This window comes from Oncorhynchus clarkii, chromosome 22, assembly GCF_045791955.1.
Source record: "Oncorhynchus clarkii lewisi isolate Uvic-CL-2024 chromosome 22, UVic_Ocla_1.0, whole genome shotgun sequence".
Classification (NCBI taxonomy): Eukaryota; Metazoa; Chordata; class Actinopteri; order Salmoniformes; family Salmonidae; genus Oncorhynchus; species Oncorhynchus clarkii.
In genome coordinates, this window is record NC_092168.1 from 11,880,619 (window position 1) to 11,901,120 (window position 20,502).

The 20,502-nt window shown below is 42.0% G+C and overlaps 2 protein-coding genes across 6 annotated transcripts in view; both read left to right on the forward strand.

Moving 5' to 3' along the window:
* The first annotated feature begins 1,096 nt into the window (after positions 1-1,096).
* On the forward strand, positions 1,097-6,055 carry LOC139380554 (BC1 (ubiquinol-cytochrome c reductase) synthesis-like). Of its 2 annotated transcripts, none has more exons than XM_071123304.1 (8): positions 1,097-1,259; positions 1,572-1,950; positions 3,667-3,806; positions 3,976-4,170; positions 4,311-4,374; positions 4,635-4,807; positions 5,398-5,515; positions 5,615-6,055. In XM_071123304.1, exons 2-8 carry the CDS (start codon positions 1,631-1,633, stop codon positions 5,865-5,867), a joined length of 1,263 nt encoding a protein of 420 aa, XP_070979405.1. In that variant the 5' UTR covers positions 1,097-1,259; positions 1,572-1,630; the 3' UTR covers positions 5,868-6,055. The 2 variants fall into 2 exon arrangements, with proteins under 2 accessions (XP_070979405.1, XP_070979404.1); XM_071123303.1 differs by having other exon boundaries at positions 1,162-1,392; positions 1,440-1,950; positions 5,615-5,902.
* Positions 6,056-12,127: 6,072 nt separating this feature from the next.
* LOC139380388 (cytochrome P450, family 27, subfamily A, polypeptide 1.1) overlaps positions 12,128-20,502 on the forward strand; it is a 38,961-nt gene continuing 30,586 nt past the window's right edge. Inside the window, exons 1-2 of one of the 4 annotated variants that reach the window (XM_071123024.1) lie at positions 12,128-12,385; positions 14,684-14,874. In XM_071123024.1, the coding sequence (XP_070979125.1) occupies positions 12,143-12,385; positions 14,684-14,874 (434 nt within the window). In that variant the 5' untranslated portion in view covers positions 12,128-12,142. Of the gene's footprint in view, positions 12,386-13,159; positions 13,177-14,683; positions 14,875-20,502 lie in introns of those variants that run through there. The other 3 variants (XR_011628438.1, XM_071123025.1, XM_071123026.1) reach the window with 3 other exon arrangements.

The window sequence follows — 20,502 nt, forward strand, 5'->3', positions numbered from 1 at the left end:
ATACAGTACTAGTCAAAAGTTTGGACACACCTACTCATTCCAGGGGTTTTGTTTATTTTTTACTATTGTCTCCATTGTAGAATAATAGTGAAGACATCAAAACTAGGAAATAACACATGTAAACTATGTAGTAACCAAAAAAGTGTTAATTAAGCAAACAAGTGAGATTCTTCAGTAGCCAGCCTTTGCCTCTTGGCATTCTCTCAACCAGCATCACTTTGGAATGCTTTTCCAACAGTCTTGAATGAGTTCTTACATATGCTCAGCACTTGTTGGCTGCTTTCCCTTCACTCTGCTGTCCTACGCATCCCAATTTTTTGACTGGTACTGTAAATTGCCCGCAACAGTGAAATGGGCTACTTCTATGTGAATTAATGAGGAGGCGGAACACACCTCAATTCAAACTGTTGTTAGAAAATACAACTTTTTGAAAATAATTAGAAATTGACAAGTTGAAACAGTCTATAGATAATTAGCAGGCAGCATGGATTGGTTTGAGGACAGTGCGGTTTAACTGTCCTGTTGAGTAATAATCACATTTTGGAAAAGTGAGTGTGCTCGAAATGGTCTTTATACCATCTTCATCTGAATGTATGATATGGCCTGAATATGGCACATGGAAATCTAGTGCATTCACAGTGTCCAGAACAATAACTTATCCATTTAATTTAAGATGTTTGCTTTTCTATCCTTTTCTGAGCGACTGAAAATTTATGATATTGAAAATATACTAAAAGGCCAGCAACACTCTGTGTAATTCAGTGCTACATGAAATGCCACTATATATACATTCTACCTACCCTACTGAGTACTGAGTATACTATACTTTTACTGCAGCACCTAGAATAGGTTTAGCTCTATAAGCCAATATGTATTTCATACAAGGTGATTTATTTGCATTGGGGGCATTTATTTGACCTCGGACCATTTTTAATGCAATTGTCACTTAAATATGAACAAATATAAATAGTTGTTCATGTTTAGACAATTTCCATATATCGTGAATAAATACAGGTTATTGACAGTTTTCTACTATTACGCTGGGGACTTTTATTAAAAACATTTTCGAAATTCCGTGACCCGGAAGTACCTTTTTAGTGTTGCTGACGAGACGCTGATGAACCAAACCACAGCATCGCCACAGCACTGTGGAAATTATATGCCAGATCTGTAGTGTAACAAGGCAAAGGGTGCCATGGTTCTAGGAATGAGACTGGAAAGGGAAGACTGTGAGGACACCTCTTTGGGATGCTCATAACGTATGTAATAAGTTTTGGGACACAACATCAGGTGTCTGTGTATTGGTTGAACTCCAACCAATAAAAAACAATAAACAGATTTGATTTACACAAATCCCGATGTTGTGTCCGAAAGCTATAATATAGCCAGCTAATTAGCTAGCTTTGCACAAACTCAAATATTCTGTCTGTTGTTACAACATTCTGACAGTTAAATTTACCGGCGTGATCAGAGCAAGACATCCAACCAGCCTGAGCCTCTTTAGCTAGCTAACTAATAATGATACTGACTGTAATTTAGCTAGCTGTAAGAAAGTCTTATTTTTCTTCTAGGTCGAGGTGTTGTATAGCTTCTGAGTAGCCTAGCTACATAGCTAGGAAACACAAGGACCATGCCTCTATCAGACTTCGTGGATGCCTTGAAGGACAACCCTTACTTTGGGGCTGGCTTTGGACTGGTGGGGGTGGGCTCGGCCATTGCTGTGGCCAGGAAATCAGCTCAATTTGGGATGATCTTCTTCCGGAGGAACTACATGATCACCCTGGAGGTGCCCAGTCGGGACAAGAGCTACCACTGGCTGCTGAGCTGGATCACCAAGCACGCCAAGCACACGCAGCACCTGAGTGTGGAGACCTCTTACATGCAGCACGAGAGTGGACGGGTACACACACAGTTTGACTTCCACCCCAGCCCTGGCAACCACATAATCTGGTAAAATGTTGACAAGACTCAATAACCCTGACTGTACTCTCTGATTAGTTAGAGATTAGTTGTCGTAGTGGACTCTCATAGTTCTGCTCTGTATATGCGGAACTTAACATTGTCAACAGATACTATAAAGTAGGACATCTCTTCACAGGTAGGGGGTAGGCACAGTCAGGTCCAAAATTGTCACCGTTGATAAAGATGAGCAAAAAATGCACTATAAAATAAATGAACATACTGAGCTTTATTGTGCGCTCAAAATATGTTTTATACTCAAATAAAGATGTATTTTTTAATAAGTAATAATTCTTCAAAAAAATATGGGGGGTAAAAACTATTTTTTCAATACCTTTTTAATACCTCACTTTGCGAGGATTACAGCACTGAGTATTGGGAGGGATTTTAGATCATTCCTCCATACAGAATCTTTACAAATCCTTTATATCATTTGTCTGAGCTTACGGACTGCACTCTTCAAATCAAACCGCAGGTTTTCAATGGGATTCAAGTCCGGAGACTGAGATGGCCATTGCAAAATGTAGATTTTGTGGTCAATTTAAAAAAAAAATTGTGTGGATTTTGTCTCGCTGGAAGATTGACTTGTGGCCAAGTTTCAGCCTCCTGGCAGAGGCAACCAGGTTTTTGGCTAAAATTTCCTGCTACTGTCTGGGTAAGTTCATCATGCCATTGACCTTAACAAGGGCACCAGGACCAGTAACATCAAAGATCCACCACCATATTTTACAGTAGGTAAGTGGTTATTTTCTGAATATCATTCTTTCGACGCAAAACCCAACACTGGTGTGTGTGGCGAAAGAGATGTTTTTTGATGTCATCCAACAAATGCAAATGCCTGGAGATAGCTAAATGGCATTGGCACTTGGATTGGAACTGATGCTATGGTCCGATTACATGAAAATAGAGCTCTTTGGCCATGCACACAAGTGGTGAGTTTTGCGTAGAAAGAAATATGCATATTCATAAAAGAACCCCATACCTACTTAGTGATTGGGGGGAAAATATTGATGAGGTTACATATCGGGATATTATTTTTTTATATATCATTTTGACAATATTGCAATATTGTTGCGCTATTTGGCTGTACCTGCACCAAAACTCGTGTCTTTCCTTCATAGCTTGTTCTCCATCTTCTTTTTAAATATGGAGCCAATTTGTTTTCAGCACTTTTATTTCCATGACTGATCAAATCTTTTTCTCATGGCTCTCTTTTATCCCTCTGCAGCAGACATATGGTGAGAAATAGGATTGGAACATCTAATCTTAATGAAATCATAGTATCTCATCGCAATACATATCGTATCGGCACCTAAGTATTGCGATAATGTCGTATCGTGAGGTCCTTGGCAATTCTCAGCCCTACTGATCCCCTGTGGGAATCAAACGTTGCAAGCGCCATGCTCTACCAACTGAGCCACACGGGGTCTTTGTTAAGGTCAACAGCGTCATGAACTTTACCCAGTATCAGGACATTTTAGCAGAAAACTGGTTTCCTCTCCTTTGAGCAATTGTATTAATATAACATTTTCAATTTTCACTTTATTTTATTTTTTCTCTTCTTTATCGAGGGTGCCAATTATTTTGGACCTGGCTGTATATGCACACAGCTCTGTAGCAACACATACCCGAATTTAGAATAACACTTTTGTTTCAGAGTGTGAGTTGGTAAACTTTGTGCTGACTGCCATCCCTGTTTGAGTGCAGGTATGGGAGGAAGTGGATCCGAGTGGAGAGGACCAGAGAGAAACAGATGGTGGATCTCCACACAGGCACTCCCTGGGAGTCAGTCACGTTCACCGCCATGGGCAGAAACAGAGACGTCTTCTTCAACATCCTGCAAGAAGGTACACTAGAATCATCTAGACAAGTAGACACTGAGAGTGGCCCAGGAAAATGTGCACACAACTTGATGTCTGATTTGATTGGCTGTTGCAGATAAGGGAGATTGGCTGTATTACTAGCTTGTGATTATGGAGTTGATTGGCTCTGTCTGTCTGTTTGGGTGTGATGCAGCCAGGGAGTTGGCCCTGAAGCAGGAGGAGGGTCGGACGGTGATGTACACGGCCCTGGGCTCCGAGTGGAGGCCCTTTGGGTTCCCACGGCGACGACGGCCCCTCAGCTCAGTGGTCCTGGAAGAGGGCTTGGCCGATAGGATTGTAGATGATGTGAAGGAGTTCATCGGAAACCCCAAGTGGTACACAGACCGAGGTAATTCCAATTCAGTAATTAATGACAAATGAATAGCTGTTTTGAAATTGAATTGACCCCATTCCTGTTCACCATACAAGCAGATGAGTGTGTGGTTTTTGTCAGGGTTAATGTGGTTGTGTTTTGTGTTCTGCATTCAGGGATCCCCTACAGGAGAGGTTATCTGCTGTATGGACCTCCAGGCTGTGGGAAAAGCAGCTTCATGTGAGTATGCTGATGATGGCAGTATGGCAGCCCCAATCTTGCTTTGAAGCTTTGTGTTAGTGGTGTTTACTCTCCACACTTATCTGTGTATAATCCCTTATAAACATTTATTCAGTTTAAAGGGATAGATCTCTCAAAATACAAGTTGACATGATTTTCCACTTACCTTTGCTGTTGTCAATTGGCCCAGTTTACCGAGATGGCATTAGCCTCCTTGAACTTAATGTTTTGTTGTTGCATGCTCTGTCTGTGTGTTTCAGCACTGCCCTGGCTGGAGAGCTGGGCTACAGCATCTGCCTGATGAGTCTGAGCGACCGCAGCCTGTCTGACGACCGCCTCAACCACCTGCTGAGCGTGGCGCCGCAGCAGAGTATCATCCTGCTGGAGGACGTGGACGCCGCCTTCGTCAGCCGAGAGCTGCTGCCCACCGAGAGTATGTACAGTGGGGAGAACAAGTATTTGAAACACTGCCGATCTTGCCGGTTGTCCTACTTCCAAAGCATGTAGAGCATGTAGAGGTCTGTAATAAATCCACAGGTACATCTCCAATTGACTCAAATGATGTCAATTGGCCTATCAGAAGCTTCTAAAGCCATGACATAATTTTCTGGAATTTTCCAAGCTCTTTGAAGGCACAGTCAATTTAGTGTATGTAAACTTTTGACCCACTGGAATTGTAATACAGTGAAATAATCTGTCTGTAAACAATTGTTGGAAAAATGCCTTGTGTCATGCGCAAAGTAGATGTCTTAACCGACTTGCCAAAACTATAGGTTGTTAACAATAAATTTGTGTAGTGGTTGAAAAAGGAGTTTTAATGACTCCAACCTAAGTGTATATAAACTTCCGCCTTCAACTGTTGGTTAGTTAATGTTTACTTGATTGTCATTCACTATGCTTACTATGAGGACGGTTCGATCAAGACTCTTTACTTTAATAAAGGTTTAATAAAATAAAAACAATACTCTTCCTTCCAGTTCGGTTGCTCTTTAGGACTCATTATTGCATCTCTCTGTCCCACAGGCCCTCTGGCCTACCAGGGCATGGGCAGGCTGACCTTCAGTGGCCTCCTCAATGCTCTGGATGGAGTGGCCTCGTCAGAGGCCAGAATAGTCTTCATGACCACCAACTTCATAGACAGGTATGAGCCACCTTGAGATTTAATACAGATTTAGTAACATTTTGTATTGTGATCTAATCCTTTGTGTATCCTGACTACAATCTCCCTTCATCCCTATAGGTTGGACCCAGCTCTGATCAGGCCGGGCCGTGTGGACTTGAAACAATATGTGGGCCACTGCACCCACTGGCAGCTCACCCAGATGTTCCGACGCTTCTACCCAGCTGAGTCGGCCACAGAGGGGGACCGCTTTGCGGAGAGCGCGCTGGCCACCCACCCCAACATCAGTGCTGCCCAGGTGCAGGGGCACTTCATGCTGTTCAAAATGGACCCAACGGGCTCCATAGACAACGTGGCCAAGATGAAGGAGTGAGGAGACTTAAAGGACTCTGGGAAGGAAGGTCACAGAAGAAGGAAAGGAGAAGTTAAAGGGACTCTGTTTGAGACGGAAAATGCTGTAACTTCTCAAACTTTTTATGTGCTTTTTTTATTGCCAAGTCACATACTGAATAAAAGTGAGTGTAAATGAAACATGTTTTAAATAAAATCAAAGGCACGTGAGTAAGTTGGTACTATTGACGTGGTATTTACAGTATATAGAGATTCAAAGTTAAAGGGTTGTGGCATGTATTACACTCCGAATTCTAAGAATTTTGATAATTCAAGGGAAATTCTGTCTGAGAAGCCATCCAGTTCACAGAACCACACTTCTATAACAAGTCTCAACTCCCTCCTACCGGGACACGCTGCTGTGCAAATCAAACACATTTCTCAAATCCACTCTGCATTTGATTGCAGATTGGCATAAGTCTACCTTCACCTAGGTAGCCTTTCTCGTAGGTTGATTTGAGAAGTCTCTGTCACAATCTGTGTTTGGCAACTGCTTAAGTATTGACGTCCCTAGCTTATACAGTGTTATTGATTTGAGGTTGGTTGGTACCTGTATTACTGAGCTTTGAGATTGGGAGAAAACTAAGTACTGCAGAAGTAGTGCTTCTCTGTAAGTGTATGTGCCAATCATTTGGGTTTATCACTATTGTATTTTTCTCCTTGATTTACAACATAATTGTATACTTTGGGGGTTTTGTTTTAGATGAGTGGTTGTATAATTTAAAGACATTTCTTTGTGTTTTAGTACTAATTACTCTACATTCACCTACTCTGGATACAGTCAAGATGGATTTTTCCCCCCAGCAATTACCCAGCGGGCTAAGCTGGTTGCCCAATGGGATGTTCTGTAGTAAAGTCAGATTCTCCATCCCTTCATATCTCCAGCTTATGGGGCGGCAGGGTAGCCTAGTGGTTAGAGTGTTGGATTAGTAACTGGAAGGTTGCAAGTTCAAATCCCTGAGCTGATAATCTGTCGTTCTGCCCTTGAACAGGCAGTTAACCCGCTGTTCCTAGGCTGTCATTGAAAATAAGAGTTTGTTCTTAACTGACTTAAATAAAGGTAAAAAAAAATGTAAAGTCCTAGATGCCATTGTCAAAGGTAATGAACTCCCCACAACAACAGCCTGTGTGGCTGCCCCCAGCACCTCTCCAAAACCTGTATGTGTGTCTTTCAGAGGGGTTGGGTTAAAAGCGGATGTAATTTCAGTTGGACCTATGTGCAATTGACCAAAAAACTGACCTTGATCTTCTATCCTTTTCATCTGATGTCTTGCCGTATTTCAGTTTCACACTATTAATTGAATTCCGTTATAATATCTTTTTTCTCTGAAATAAGTTATGTTTTGCCAGAGAGACTTGTGGCTGCTCTTAACCCTGCAGCCAAACTGGACTCAGATATTCAAAAGAGAGACTGTCATTGTTTAGATATGACAGAAGATGGAGGAGCCACTGACTGGGACTATAAATGGAGATTGAATGATACGTCAGTAAATTCCAATACAGATCATGAATACAGAATCCATTTTGTTTCAGCAGTTTACATGGATGCCTACACTTGTATTGGTGTGAAAAGAGCAGGATATACACATGCCATTTTCAAACTATACACATGCACGCTCGCAGCTTCAAATTTGATTTGTAAGCAATGCTATTAATCTTACTGTGTCAGGTAAGTTTATCTAACACAGACATTAGGATGTTTTAGAAGGACTGGTAAGGCTGATGTAAGATGCTCAGCTGTGAAGTACATTGTGAACATTTCCAATGCATCTCCCCATTACAGAGAGGCCCAGAGCTGTAGCAAATGTTTAAAAATGGTGGCTGAATGTAGGAGACTCGGTGACAGAGCTGTGGGGTTGAGGGCTCTTCTACAGGCTGCAAGTTTGTCTGGGACAAGATTCTTCCCATGAATCCCCTGGGTCCTGCTACAATTTCAGCTCTGTTAAACTAACCGATAGAGGAAGATACAAGTGTAAAGCTGGGAGAGGTGGCTGTTAAACAAAGAGACAGCAAAACTCAGTTTCTCTGCTTAGCAGGTCAGTCTGACCTAGTCCCTATTGGTTTCATATGGGCTTGATGATGAAGATGAATCCTGACAGAGTTCAACACGTTAGGAACCAGTCTCTTTCGCTGCGCTGTGAGGTTAAGGAAAGTCTTCATGGATGGAGATTGAAGAGGTTCACGGCAGAGTCAGGAGAAGTGACAGGGTGTTGACCTGAGTTGGCTAACGTTTGACAAAGTTGCTCTATACCTGTGTAGTACAGCTGTAATTACTATGGTAACAGTGTCATTATCATGTTGTTACGTAGTAGTTTAATAACTACTTTCCAATTGTATAATAATGGGGTTGATGTACAGCATAATATGATTGTTCTGCGGTTGTACAGGTGGTAATGTGACCTTGGAGATTCCTACGCATCCTGTGACAGGGAAAATATGTGACTCTGCTGTAGAAATAAGACTACTCCCTCCCATTCCATCCCAACATTTTATAAAGATGGATCACTCCATTGGGAACCAGACTACAGGAGAGTTGACCATCCCCTCAGCATCAAAGACTGATGAGGGCTTCTACAAGTGTAAATACCGAGGCTCTGGAGAATCACCAGAGAGCTGGAAAGGTAAGACATTATCTTTGTACACAAAGTTCTCATTGATCCAAATCCACATATATTTAACGTCCATTTAAAACTTGTACTACAATTTCACGTCTGTTATTTCAGTCTCCAGCCCCTAGGCCCTCTACTACGCTAATTGCCGTGGGAGTGGTTGTGGTACTGATCGTGGCCGTTGATCTACTGGCGCTGCTTATCTGCCTACTAAAAATGGTCAGTCCGCTTGTTTCTTCTCACTTCAAGCTCTGATCTAATGTACTCTATGAATCATGTAAAGCTATGACTATGATGTAAATGGTTATTTTTTTCTCTCAATTAGCCTCCCATGTAATCAATTATCACATTGAATTATTGAATAGATTAGTAATATTCTAAGGCAGGGGTGGGCAAATCTGATCCTGGAGTTTTTTTCCCCCCCAGATCAGCTATAACACGACTGATTAAACATGATTGTGGAAGACCTTGATCTATTAAATCGATAGTTAATTACTCAAAACAGTAGTGTAAGTGGGATGGACAGACTTCATACACTGCAGACCTTCCCAGCTTTAAGGAATCAACTGATCCATGACGCCATATTATGCATGGTTGTTAGTGCCCCCTGCATTTTCTAATAGCGAATATACTGGATTAAAGAGTAGAGGGATCATTACTGTCTTTCTAATGCTGTTCAATTATTCTACATGTTAGGTCAGACTAATCCACCACATGCAGATGCAATTTACTCTGTGCTGAAGATGCCTGTTGCAGGTAAAACAGAGTCGCACACTTAGAAAAAAAGGTGCGATCTAGAACCTAAAGGGGTCCTTCGGCTGTCCCCATAGGAGAATCATTTGAAGAACCCTTTTGGTTCCAAGTAGAACCCTAAACACTGAATTGGTTTGTTCATTCATTTTCCAGACACTCTTATCCAGAGCAACTTACAGTAGTGAGATTTTCATAATTTTTCATACTGGTCCCCCATGGGAATCGAACCCACAACCATAGCATTGCAAGCACCATGCTCTAGCAACTGAGCCACATCATCACACCGCAAACCACTTGTTGTCTCAATGTACTCAATTACTGTATTGGTCATTGTTTTTCTTCATGGTGATGGAAAGTCTACAGGTACAAACCTAGATCTTATCAAGAAATATATGAAATTTAATGTGGGTGTTTCGGGTCTTTGCCCATAACTTGGCACCTTTTGATGAAAATGTTTGAGGGCAGGATTTAGTTATTTCTGGATTCCATTAGAATGAAGATCACAGATAAAGGGACAGGGCAACAAATCTTACAATTCCACCTATTGAATCCTGCAAGATACCTTAATTATACAAGTACCTTTTTTGCCAAAGCAGAGATGCTGAAAAAGATTTCTTGCCCGTGATACAGAGGTCTATATCAGTCCGCTAATACTAATAAAGGCCCAGTGCACTACCAACACACCTTCAGAGAAATGTACAAGATGTGGTTAGAGGAGGGGCCAGTATTTCAATGATTAGGCTAACATCAACACATACAACAGAGGAAGCCAGTGAACAGAAGTAGGGTCAGTTCAGGCCCTGTCACCCTTAGTGATAAATTATCATATTTAATCTGAAATGTCATACAAATTGCAAGAACAGATCACTCTGGAGTCAGATGTAAAAAAAAAAAAAAAAAAAAAAAAAAAATCTAATTTAGCCTACTAAAAACCAAACTATGTTTCAAGTGTGGTCTGAAAAAAATAAGGAAATTCTTGCCTATTTCACCCATACAGTGCCTTCAGAAAGTATTCACACCCTTTACACATTTTGTTATGTTACAGCCTGAATTTAAAATTGATTACATTTAGATTTGTCTGTCACTGGCCTACACACAATACCCCATAATGTCAAAGTGGAATTATGGTTAAATAAAGGTGAAATAAATGTTTAAAAAAAATAAAAATATTCCAAAACATGAATCCTGTTTACAAAAAGGCACTAAAGTAATACTGCAAAAACGGTGGCAAAACAATTAACTTTTTGTCCTGAGTACAAAGTGTAATGTTTGGGGCAAATCCAATACAACACTGTTCACTGCCTGTTCACCCCGCTATCATCCAGAAGGCGAGGTCGGTACAGGTGCATCAAAGCAGGGACCGAGAGACTGAAAAACAGCTTCTATTTCAAGGCCATCAGACTGTTAAACAGCCATCACATTGAGTGGCTGCTGCCAACATACTGACTCAATTATAGCCACTTTAATAATGGAAAAATTGATGTAATAAATGTATCACTCGCCACTTTAAACAATGCCACTTTATATAATGTTTACATACCCTACATTACTCATCTCATATGTATATACTGTACTCTATACCATCTACTGCATCTTGCCTATGCCGTTCGGCCATCACTCATTCATATATTTGTATGTACATATTCTTAATCATTCCTTTACATAAGGTAGTTGTTGTGAAATTGTTAGGTCAGATTACTTGTTAGATATTACTGCACGGTCGGAACTAGAAGTACAAGCATTTCGCTACACTCGCATTAACATCTGCTAACCATGTGTGTGTGACAAATACAATTTGATTGAATTTGATGTTATGGGTATGCTTGTAATCATTAAATACTGGGTAGTTTTTCAGGATGAAAAATAAATGGAATGGAGCTAAGCACAATCGAAATCCTAGAGGAAAAACGTTTTCTGTCTGCTTTCCAACAGACACTGGGAGATTAATTCACCTCTCAACAGGACAGTAACCTAAAACACAAGGACATATATACACTGGAGTTGCTTACCAAGAAGACAGTGAATGTTCTTGGGTGGCCGATTTACAGTTTTGAATGAAATCTACTTGAAAATCTATGTCAAGACCTGAAAATGGTTGTCTTGCAATGATCAACAAACAATTTGACAGAGCTTGAAGAATTTTGAAAATAATAATAGGAACATGTTGCACAATCCAGGTGTGGAAAGCTTACCCAGAAAGACTTATAGCTGTAATCGCTGCCAAAGTTTCTTCTACAAAGTATCGACTCAGGGGTGAGAATACTTATGTAAGTGAGATACTGTATTTCATTTTCAATAAATTAGGAAACATTTCTAAAAACATGTTTTCACTTTGTCATTATGGGGTATTGTGTGTAGATGGATGAGAGAAATATATTTAATCAATTTAGAATTTAGGCTGTAACACAACAAAATGTGGAATAAGTCAATGGGTATTAATTCTTTCTTTTAGTTTTTGCAAAGAAAGTAGTGTGTAGTTCCAGTAGTTAACTAGACAGCTATATGGCAAAAAAGTCATTAACAACTCAAACACTACCAAGCTTTGAATTTAGTTCAACTACCACAAAGCTACTGCAAAAATGTAGTTAAATTACTAGTTGAACTACATGTCGTTCACTACTCCCCAACACTGCCCACAGACGTTTTTTTATCTGAGATTTTTAATTTCTCAACACAGGAGACAGTGACAGTGGCCTTCTGTTATTTCTCTGTTCCAAGTAAGCATTACTTCCTGTAGGGCTTCTCTTCAACAAGGGGACATTCCTTTTATTCCTCTTCTCCAGTGTTGGAGCTGAAGGGTTAACCTCCTTAGGATCCCAGGGATATGGCCCCTCCCCAGTCTCACTGGTGAAACAGAAGCCCTGTGTTTTCAGACATTCCTTGTACTGCTCCCATCATGGTAGTCTGTCTGGCCCAGAGTATGGTGCAGAGGAGCGGCCGCTGGCTCCTGCCGTTCCCTACTGCCCTGTCTCTGGTCTACACCAGGGCTGCAGGAGGCACCCCTTCTCCCTCAGTCGCCCAACCGTCCACCTCCCAGGATAAGATTCGGACCGAGGATGACCTCCCCAGGATTAAAACCAGGGAGATGTTGTACAGATTGTATGTCCAAGGCTACTACAAGCGTCTACATGAGCTACAGGTACAGGAAAAAAGGAAATGTGTGTATTCTAAGCGGGCTCTCTATGTTTTCTTTGGTACTCAAGGTGGCTTGCTGCAAATATTTACCCCTCTCTACGTTTTGGGTCCTGTAAGTTTCCAATATCTTACTGTGTGTTTCTGATATTTACTAACAAATTGAAACATGAGATCCGTGTCAGCCAGGGTGAGCTTTTGTGTTTAGCCACAGCTGACCCACAGAGACCGTGGATTTAACCCAAGACATGTTTATTTTTGTCCCTTGTAAATATTCAGCTTTTTTTTCTATATACATTTCAATCTCTTTCCATCTTCAAATTAAATATACCTCCAACCCGCCTCACCCAACGTGGTACGGATCTGCTATTTTTTTTTAGACCTAATAACTGGAACCTCAATTAATTACATGACTTAAACTGCCCGTTTCTGCATAATTCAAGCAGGCAATGAGCCCCGTCGGGTCTTTTTAAAAATGGCGGGTGGGGAAGCGAAACTAATGCGTGATAGTGAGACGGAGAGATGTTGTGGGATTTTTTTTTCTTCACTCGATCTGTCCAACTTATCACCTTATCGCCTCTAAAGTGTAAATAAAACACTATAAAGAGTTTATATAATGTGTCATGAAACAGGTTTTTAGGGCGGTCGTAAAGTGATCTTAGAAATAAACAGCGTTTTTGAGAATGATGATCGCATGCAATGACGCAAAAAATAACTATGTATCCCCCCTTACCCCGTCACTGTCCATTTCTTGTTTTTAAAGGAAGAGAGTAGTGCTACACCTGGTGGAGAGAGATTGTAAGACAGAAATAATTTCTTTATGCGTCCTGTACATTACGACATGACAAGTCCCGATGTAACTGAGGGTCAGTTTTTTCAACTTTTCTCCAATACTTTAGAGCCATTACCATGTCGATCAACGCTTGAATAGAAACGTAGTTCACACCCACGATTTTGAAGTCAACACAGTCGCTACAGTCCCATTAGTTTTCTTTGTAGCCTCGTTTGAATTTTGCGGTTGCGCACATTTGTACGGAATGGGATGAGTTTACGTTACCTCCCTCATCCTGCCTCACTGCTTTGCTTTCTTGGTCAGGTTGTAAATGAGAACTTGTTCTCAACTGGCCTACCTGGTTAAATAAAGGAGAGTGTGTGTGTGTGTGTGTGTGTGTGTGTGTGTGTGTGTGTGTGTGTGTGTGTGTGTGTGTGTGTGTGTGTGTGTGTGTGTGTGTGTGTGTGTGTGTGTGTGTGTGTGTGTGTATATGTATGTATGTATATATATAGTGTTCAAAAAAATAAAGGGAACACTTAAACAACACAATGTAACTCCAAGTCCCCTTGTGAGACCATATGCTGGTGCGGTTGGCCCTGGGTTCCTCCTAATGCAAGACAATGCTAGACCTCATGTGGCTGGAGTGTGTCAGCAGTTCCTGCAAGAGGAAGGCATTGATGCTATGGACTGGCCCGCCCGTTCCCCAGACCTGAATCCAATTGAGCACATCTGGGACATCATGTCTCGCTCCATCCACCAACGCCACATTGCACCACAGACTGTCCAGGAGTTGGCGGATGCTTTAGTCCAGGTCTGGGAGGAGATCCCTCAGGAGACCATCCGCCACCTCATCAGGAGCATGCCCAGGCATTGTAGGGAGGTCGTACAGGCATGTGGAGGCCACACACACTACTGAGCCTCATTTTGACTTGTTTTAAGGGCATTACATCAGAGTTGGATCAGCCTGTAGTGTGGTTTTCCACTTTAATTTTGTGTGACTCCAAATCCAGACCTCCATGGGTTGATAAATTTGATTTCCATTGATAATTTTTGTGTGATTTTGTTGTCAGCACATTCAACTATGTAAAGAAAAAAGTATTTAATAAGAATATTTCATTCATTCAAATCTAGGATGTGTTATTTTAGCGTTCCCTTTATTTTTTTGAGCAGTATATATATATATATATATTATATTTGTTGCCGTAGTATCCCGCAGAGGAGTGCAACTTAAGGAAAACAGGCAGTCTCTGCTGACGTGCAGTGTTGTTTACCTTCTCCAAGAGCTGTCTTGCCCTGGAAATACAATCCCCATTGACACAGCAGGGATTACCAAAGTACAGCGGTTTACATTTATTGTACCAGAATGCATGTTGAAAGATTTGTTGACCCCATTTACTAATATCAATCCAGCTTTTCAGTTACATAACAATGTGGAAAAGATTGAATAGTAGATGTGTGTACAACAAAGTAGGCCTATACTATATGTAACCCCGCTCTTCGCTCTCTCTCTCTCACTTTCCCTCTGTGTGCTAGGTGTATGAGAAGCAGCTGTACGGCCCCATGTACAAAATAGGCGTAGGCAGCATTAACTCCGTTGTTCTCAACAGTGTGGAGCTACTGGAGGAGCTGCTTAGGAAGGATGAGAGGTTCCCCAGCCGAGGAGACATGTCCCTCTGGACAGACTACCGGGACCTGAGGGGCATTGGTTACGGCCCCTTCACTGAGTAAGGCCCAGGGATGCCATCTGTTGGTGGGAAGTGATGAGATCACATAAAAGAGGGATATAGCAGTGGCAAGGGGAAAGCAGTCACGTTAGAATATACTGTACATAAATAGTATGTCTTATGATCACACTCAGTGATGCGGTGAGGTCGGTGTCTGGGTAAGCACGGGCTCTTATGAAAGCCAGGTTTACTTACAAACCTTGATGAAGCTCCAACAACCAGAGTGACATAGGCTATTAAAATCCTCTATTGACTCACCTGTGCGTCAATGTAAGTAACATAATAAACAAATCCCCATAAACATCTGTCAGAAGCAAGCTAGAGATACTGTATTTTTTGCATGGGCTGTGTCTAAATCCACCGCATCTGCCTGTGGTGGCCTTCCACACCTGTGGTGGAAGGTGGCCGAGCTACAGCAGTGTTTTTCAGACCACGAGACATCCCGAAAATGTCTTCTCATAAAAAGGTTTGCAGCATTCGAACGGCCTACAAACTTATGACCACTCTATAGACCTGTGACACTCACAAACGTGATGCTGTCCTCCGTTTTACTCGGAAGGTCTGAAGGTAATCCATACAAAGGAATGAAAGGCAGTACAGAGGTAGTTTTGTGCTAACAAAAATGAAATTCCTGAGCTTTCTTTTTTTTTTTTTTTGTTGAATTTTACCCCTTTTTCTCCCCAATTTCGTAGTATCCAATTGTTGTAGTAGCTACTATCTTGTCTCATCGCTACAACTCCCGTACGGGCTCGGGAGAGACGAAGGTTGAAAGTCATGCGTCCTCCGATACACAACCAACCAAGCCGCTGCTTCTTTAACACAGCGCACATCCAACCCGGAAGCCAGCCGCACCAATGCGCCGGAGGAAACACCGTGCACCTGGCCACCTTGGCTAGCGTACACTGCGCCCAGCCCGCCACAGGAGTCGCTGGTGCGCGATGAGACAAGGACACCCCTACCGACCAAGCCCTCCCTAACCCGGGCGACGCTAGGCCAATTGTGCGTCGCCCCACGGACCTCCTGGTCGCGGCCGGTTACGACAGAGCCTTGGCGCGAACCCAGGCTCTGATGGCACAGCTGGCGCTGCAGTACAGCGCCCTTAACCACTGCGCCACCCGGGAGGCAAAATTCCTGAGCTTTCTTATCTCCTAGATATAGGACAGACACTTAAAAACCTTATTCCTTATGATTTATTTTTTGACGGTCTGTTTTGCCATTTATGAACTTGTTATTCAATGTGTTTCCATTGGTTAGTAGTCAAGGCCATTTTTTTTTATACCTAAAGGTGTCCTAAAACTCTAAATCAAATGGCTAAATGATCCATTCGAACATCTTAAAACAATTGCATATGTTAGCTTAGTAAAAGTGTTATTTGGTAATGACGTTTCAGACTAGTGGACATTCCAGTACTCACTGTTCGCCTGCCCGACAGCTAGCAGTGTGGGAGACGGTGGTTGCCTGTTATTGTTTGAGGTACAATAGTGTACATTTGTCAGGTAATTTTTTTTCTGCCTAGAAGACCCTCTAAACACCAGTCTCAACGTCAACAGTGAAGAGGCGACTCCGGGATGCTGGCCTTCTAGGCAGAGTTGCAAAGAAAAAGCCATACTGGCCAATAATACAATTTTTAAAAAAGATCAAGATGGGCCAAAGAACACAGACACTGGACAGAGGAACTCTGCCTAGGCCAGCATCCCTGAGTCGTCTCTTCACTGTTGACTTTGGGCCAGATGTTTTGCAGGTACTATTTAATGAGGCTGCCAGTTGATTACTTGTGAGGCATCTGTTTCTCAAACTAGACACTCTAATGTACTTGTCCTCTTGCTCAGTTGTGCACTGGGGCCTCCCACTCCTCTTTCTATTCTGATTAGAGACAGTTTGCGCTGTTCTGTGAAGCGTTATACGAGATCTTCAGTTTCTTGTCAATTTCTCGCATGGAATAGCCTTCATTTCTCAGAACAAGAATAGACTTGATGAGTTTCAGAAGAAAGTCCTTTGTTTCTGGCCATTTTGAGCCTATAATCGAACCCACAAATGCTGAAGCTCCAGATACTCAACAAGTCTAAAGAATCTAGTTACAATAGTCATTTACAACATTAACAATGTCTACAGTGTTTTCCTGAATAATTTGATGTTATTTTAATGGACAAAAAAGGTGCTTTTATTTAAAAAAAACAAGGACATTTCTAAGTGACCCCAAACTTTTGAACAGTAGTGTATGTGCATTAAAGTAGTAAAAAGTTAATTTATTTGGTCCCATATTCATAGCACGCAATAACTACATCAAGCTTGTGACTCTAGACATTTGTTGGATTCATTTGCTGATTATTTTACGCCCAATAGAAATGAATGAAATCATACCTTGAAGGCACAACTCAGTGTGTCAGAGTGAGCAATGAGCTGTCGCCCACTCTTAGCTTTGATGTGGGCGTGCCCTAAGGGTCAATACTGGGGCCCCTCCTGTTCAGCCTGTACATTAATGATCTGCGTTCTGTTTGTACTGGGTCTGAAGTTCAAATGTATGCAGATGATACAGTGATATGTGCATGCAAAGAGCAAACAACAAGCTGCACAAGAACTGTAATGGTCTGTAATGGTCCAATACTGTAATGGTCCAGGTTACAAAGTGTCTCAGTGACTCGTGTTTGCATCTCAATGTGAAAAAAACTGTTTGCATGTTCTTTTTTATTTATTTTTATTTCACCTTTATTTAACCAGGTAGGCAAGTTGAGAACAAGTTCTCATTTACAATTGCGACCTGTGCCCTTCTTCACAAAGAGGGCAACAGATGTTACTGAGCCAGATGTCTATGTGTCAGGGGAGAAGCTCCAGGTGGTATCTGATTTTAAGTACCTTGGCATCATACTTGATTCCTTCCACTTTTAAAAAGCATGTGAAAAAGGTAATTCAAATAACAAAATTCAACCTAGCTAATTTCCTATTTATATGAAATTGTTTGACTACAGAGGTAGCAAAACTGTACTTCAAATATATGATACTCCCCCACTTAACATACTGCTTTACTAGCTGGGCCCAAGCTTGCTGTACAACATTAAGACCTATTCAGTCTGTCTACAAACAGGCTCTCAAAGTGCTTGATAGGAAGCCTGTTACGGATACAAGTATCCTGTGTGTGTGTGTTTCTTTTTTCTCCTTCTCCCCTCACAGGTGAAAATCATCACTCCCCAATCAGTCAACAATCCAATCATCAATCAGAAGACACACCTCCTCCTCCTGTTTCCTACCCAATCACAGTTATTTTCCCTTGGTTTAAAAACCCCATCAGTTGTTTGCTCTAGAGCTCAATCTCTCTGTAAATGCCATGTCTGTAGATCACTGTGTTTCACTCTCTCTTTGTGTTTTAAGCATACACTACCCGTAGTTAGACTTTGTTAAATACACTAGTTAGAATTGGGCGGACCACCCACTGTATTTTTGGTTAGTTAGTTAGCTGTTGTTAAAGTAGGCTAGTCTAGCTTAGGGGTGTTTTGGATGCTTATTGTTTCTTTCCTTGGGTCCAGCTCAGCCCCTTTTCCTACTCCCCCCCCCCCCCCCCCCCCCCCCCCCCCCCCATTACTGTGTGTTTATTAATAAACCTTGAGTTTGACGGTAGATTTCAGTTGTCGTGGTTATTTCGTTCACATTTTTACTTTGTCACAATTATAATTTGCATGAGTTATGTTACGGGTCTCATTACCATCCCCCCCCTAGACTGTCGGGCCAAAAGGGATTCGTAACATAAGTGGGGGCTCATCCGGGATTTGTCATAACTGACACCCATGCCGCTCATGTAGATTGTGATAGTGGTATAGTTCAGTGTTGAGCGTCATAGCTGAAGTAGAATTAGTGTTTGCTATTTTCTTTGGCTCTTGTGAAGTAGTTTAAGATGGCTACTTTTGATTTGAAATCCTATTTGGATAACCCTTCGTGGGAGGTTTTTGACAAATGTCGTAGAGTTGACTTAATGACCTTGGCTGACCATTATTCAATATTGATTCCTCAGAGTTTAGTTAAGGCGGAGGTTAAACAGCTAGTGTTAAATGTATTGTTGGAAGAGCAGGTGCTTGTGTTACCGCTGCCTGAGCCTACTACCCCTGTAGCGGATGTTGCTGCTCCTGTAAGCCCATTGGTGTCTGATAATGAGGGAGAGGCTAATACACCAGCCTTGTTGTCCCGTTTTGATCCACTCTCCCCACTGTCAAATGGTGATGCCAGGAGGGATGTCCGTTTAGCACAGTTCCAACTGTGAGAGCCCAAATTAGGCGAGAGACTCTCCAGTTGGAGATGTGTAAAATTGAGGCAGAAAGAGAACAGCGGCATTTAGATTTGGAGATGTGTAAAATTGAGGCAGATAAAGAACAACGGCAGATGACGTTTAAAATGCGCCAGATGGAACTGGAGGCAGAGACAGCGAGGCTAGCCTCCGGTCCTGCTGTCACTGTTAGTGAGTCGTCCTCACCTGCTGTGTCCTCAAACACGTTTGACATTAGTAGGCAGATTGCCTTAGTACCTTTGTTCAGAGAGTCGGAGGTTGACTCCTATTTTTGTGTATTTGAGCGTATAGCCGTAGCATTGAAATGGCCTGAAGAGGTATGGTGCCTATTACTTCAGTGTACATTAACTGGTAAAGCCCAAGAGGTTTTGTCAGCGCTACCTCTGGAGGACAGTTTGAATTATGAAGTGGTCAAAGCTACTGTTCTTCGTGCTTATGAGCTTGTGCCTGAGGCATACCGACAGAGATTTAGGTCTCATAGAAAGTCTTCTAGTAAGACTTTTGTGGAATTTGCTAGAGACAAAGGAAATCTGTGATAAATGGCATGCTGCTAGTAAGGTAACTGATTTCAACTCTCTCCGGGAGTTAATCTTGTTGGAAGAGTTAAAAAATTGCTTACCCGAACGCATTGCAGTTTACCTAAACGAACAGAAAGTATCCTCCCTGGCAGAAGTGTCTGTGTTGGCAGACGAGTTTGTGTTGACGCACAAGAGTGTGTTTTCGGCTCATACTGAGAGTAGAGCCACTGAGTTTCCTACGTTTAGCCCTAGTCGGCCAGCGGTAGTATATCAAGCACGCCAGAAGAATGAGCGTTCCTGTTTCTATTGTCATAAAGTGGGACATATGATTAATGATTGCTTCATGCTTAAACGCAAACAAGGGATGCCTCTTCGTGCCAAGCCGCCAACAGGTGTTGGTCTAATTCGTACGGTTGTGAGATCTGCAACAAAACAGGTGCCTCAGGGTAACTGCAGTTTGAAAGTCTCAGTCCCCGACCGCAGTTATGAACCATTCATTTTCAAGGGGTTTGTGTCCCTAACGAATGACGATGCGTCTCAGCGTCCGGTTAAAATCCTTAGAAATACGCAGTCGTTTATATTTTCTGATGTGTTGCCCTTATCTGACGATACATACTGTGGTTCCAGTGTGTTAGTGCAGGGTATTGAAATGGGTTTTGTGCCATTGCACTTTGTGAAAGTACACTCTGAGTTAATCAGTGGAATATTCAGAGTGGGGGTACGTCCTATGTTGCCAGTGAAATGTGTGACCTTTATAATGGGTAACGATATTGCCGAACACTGTTCTGTTCAAAGAGGTTGATCAAGAGGATGGATTGTGTGATACCTCTGAGAAGT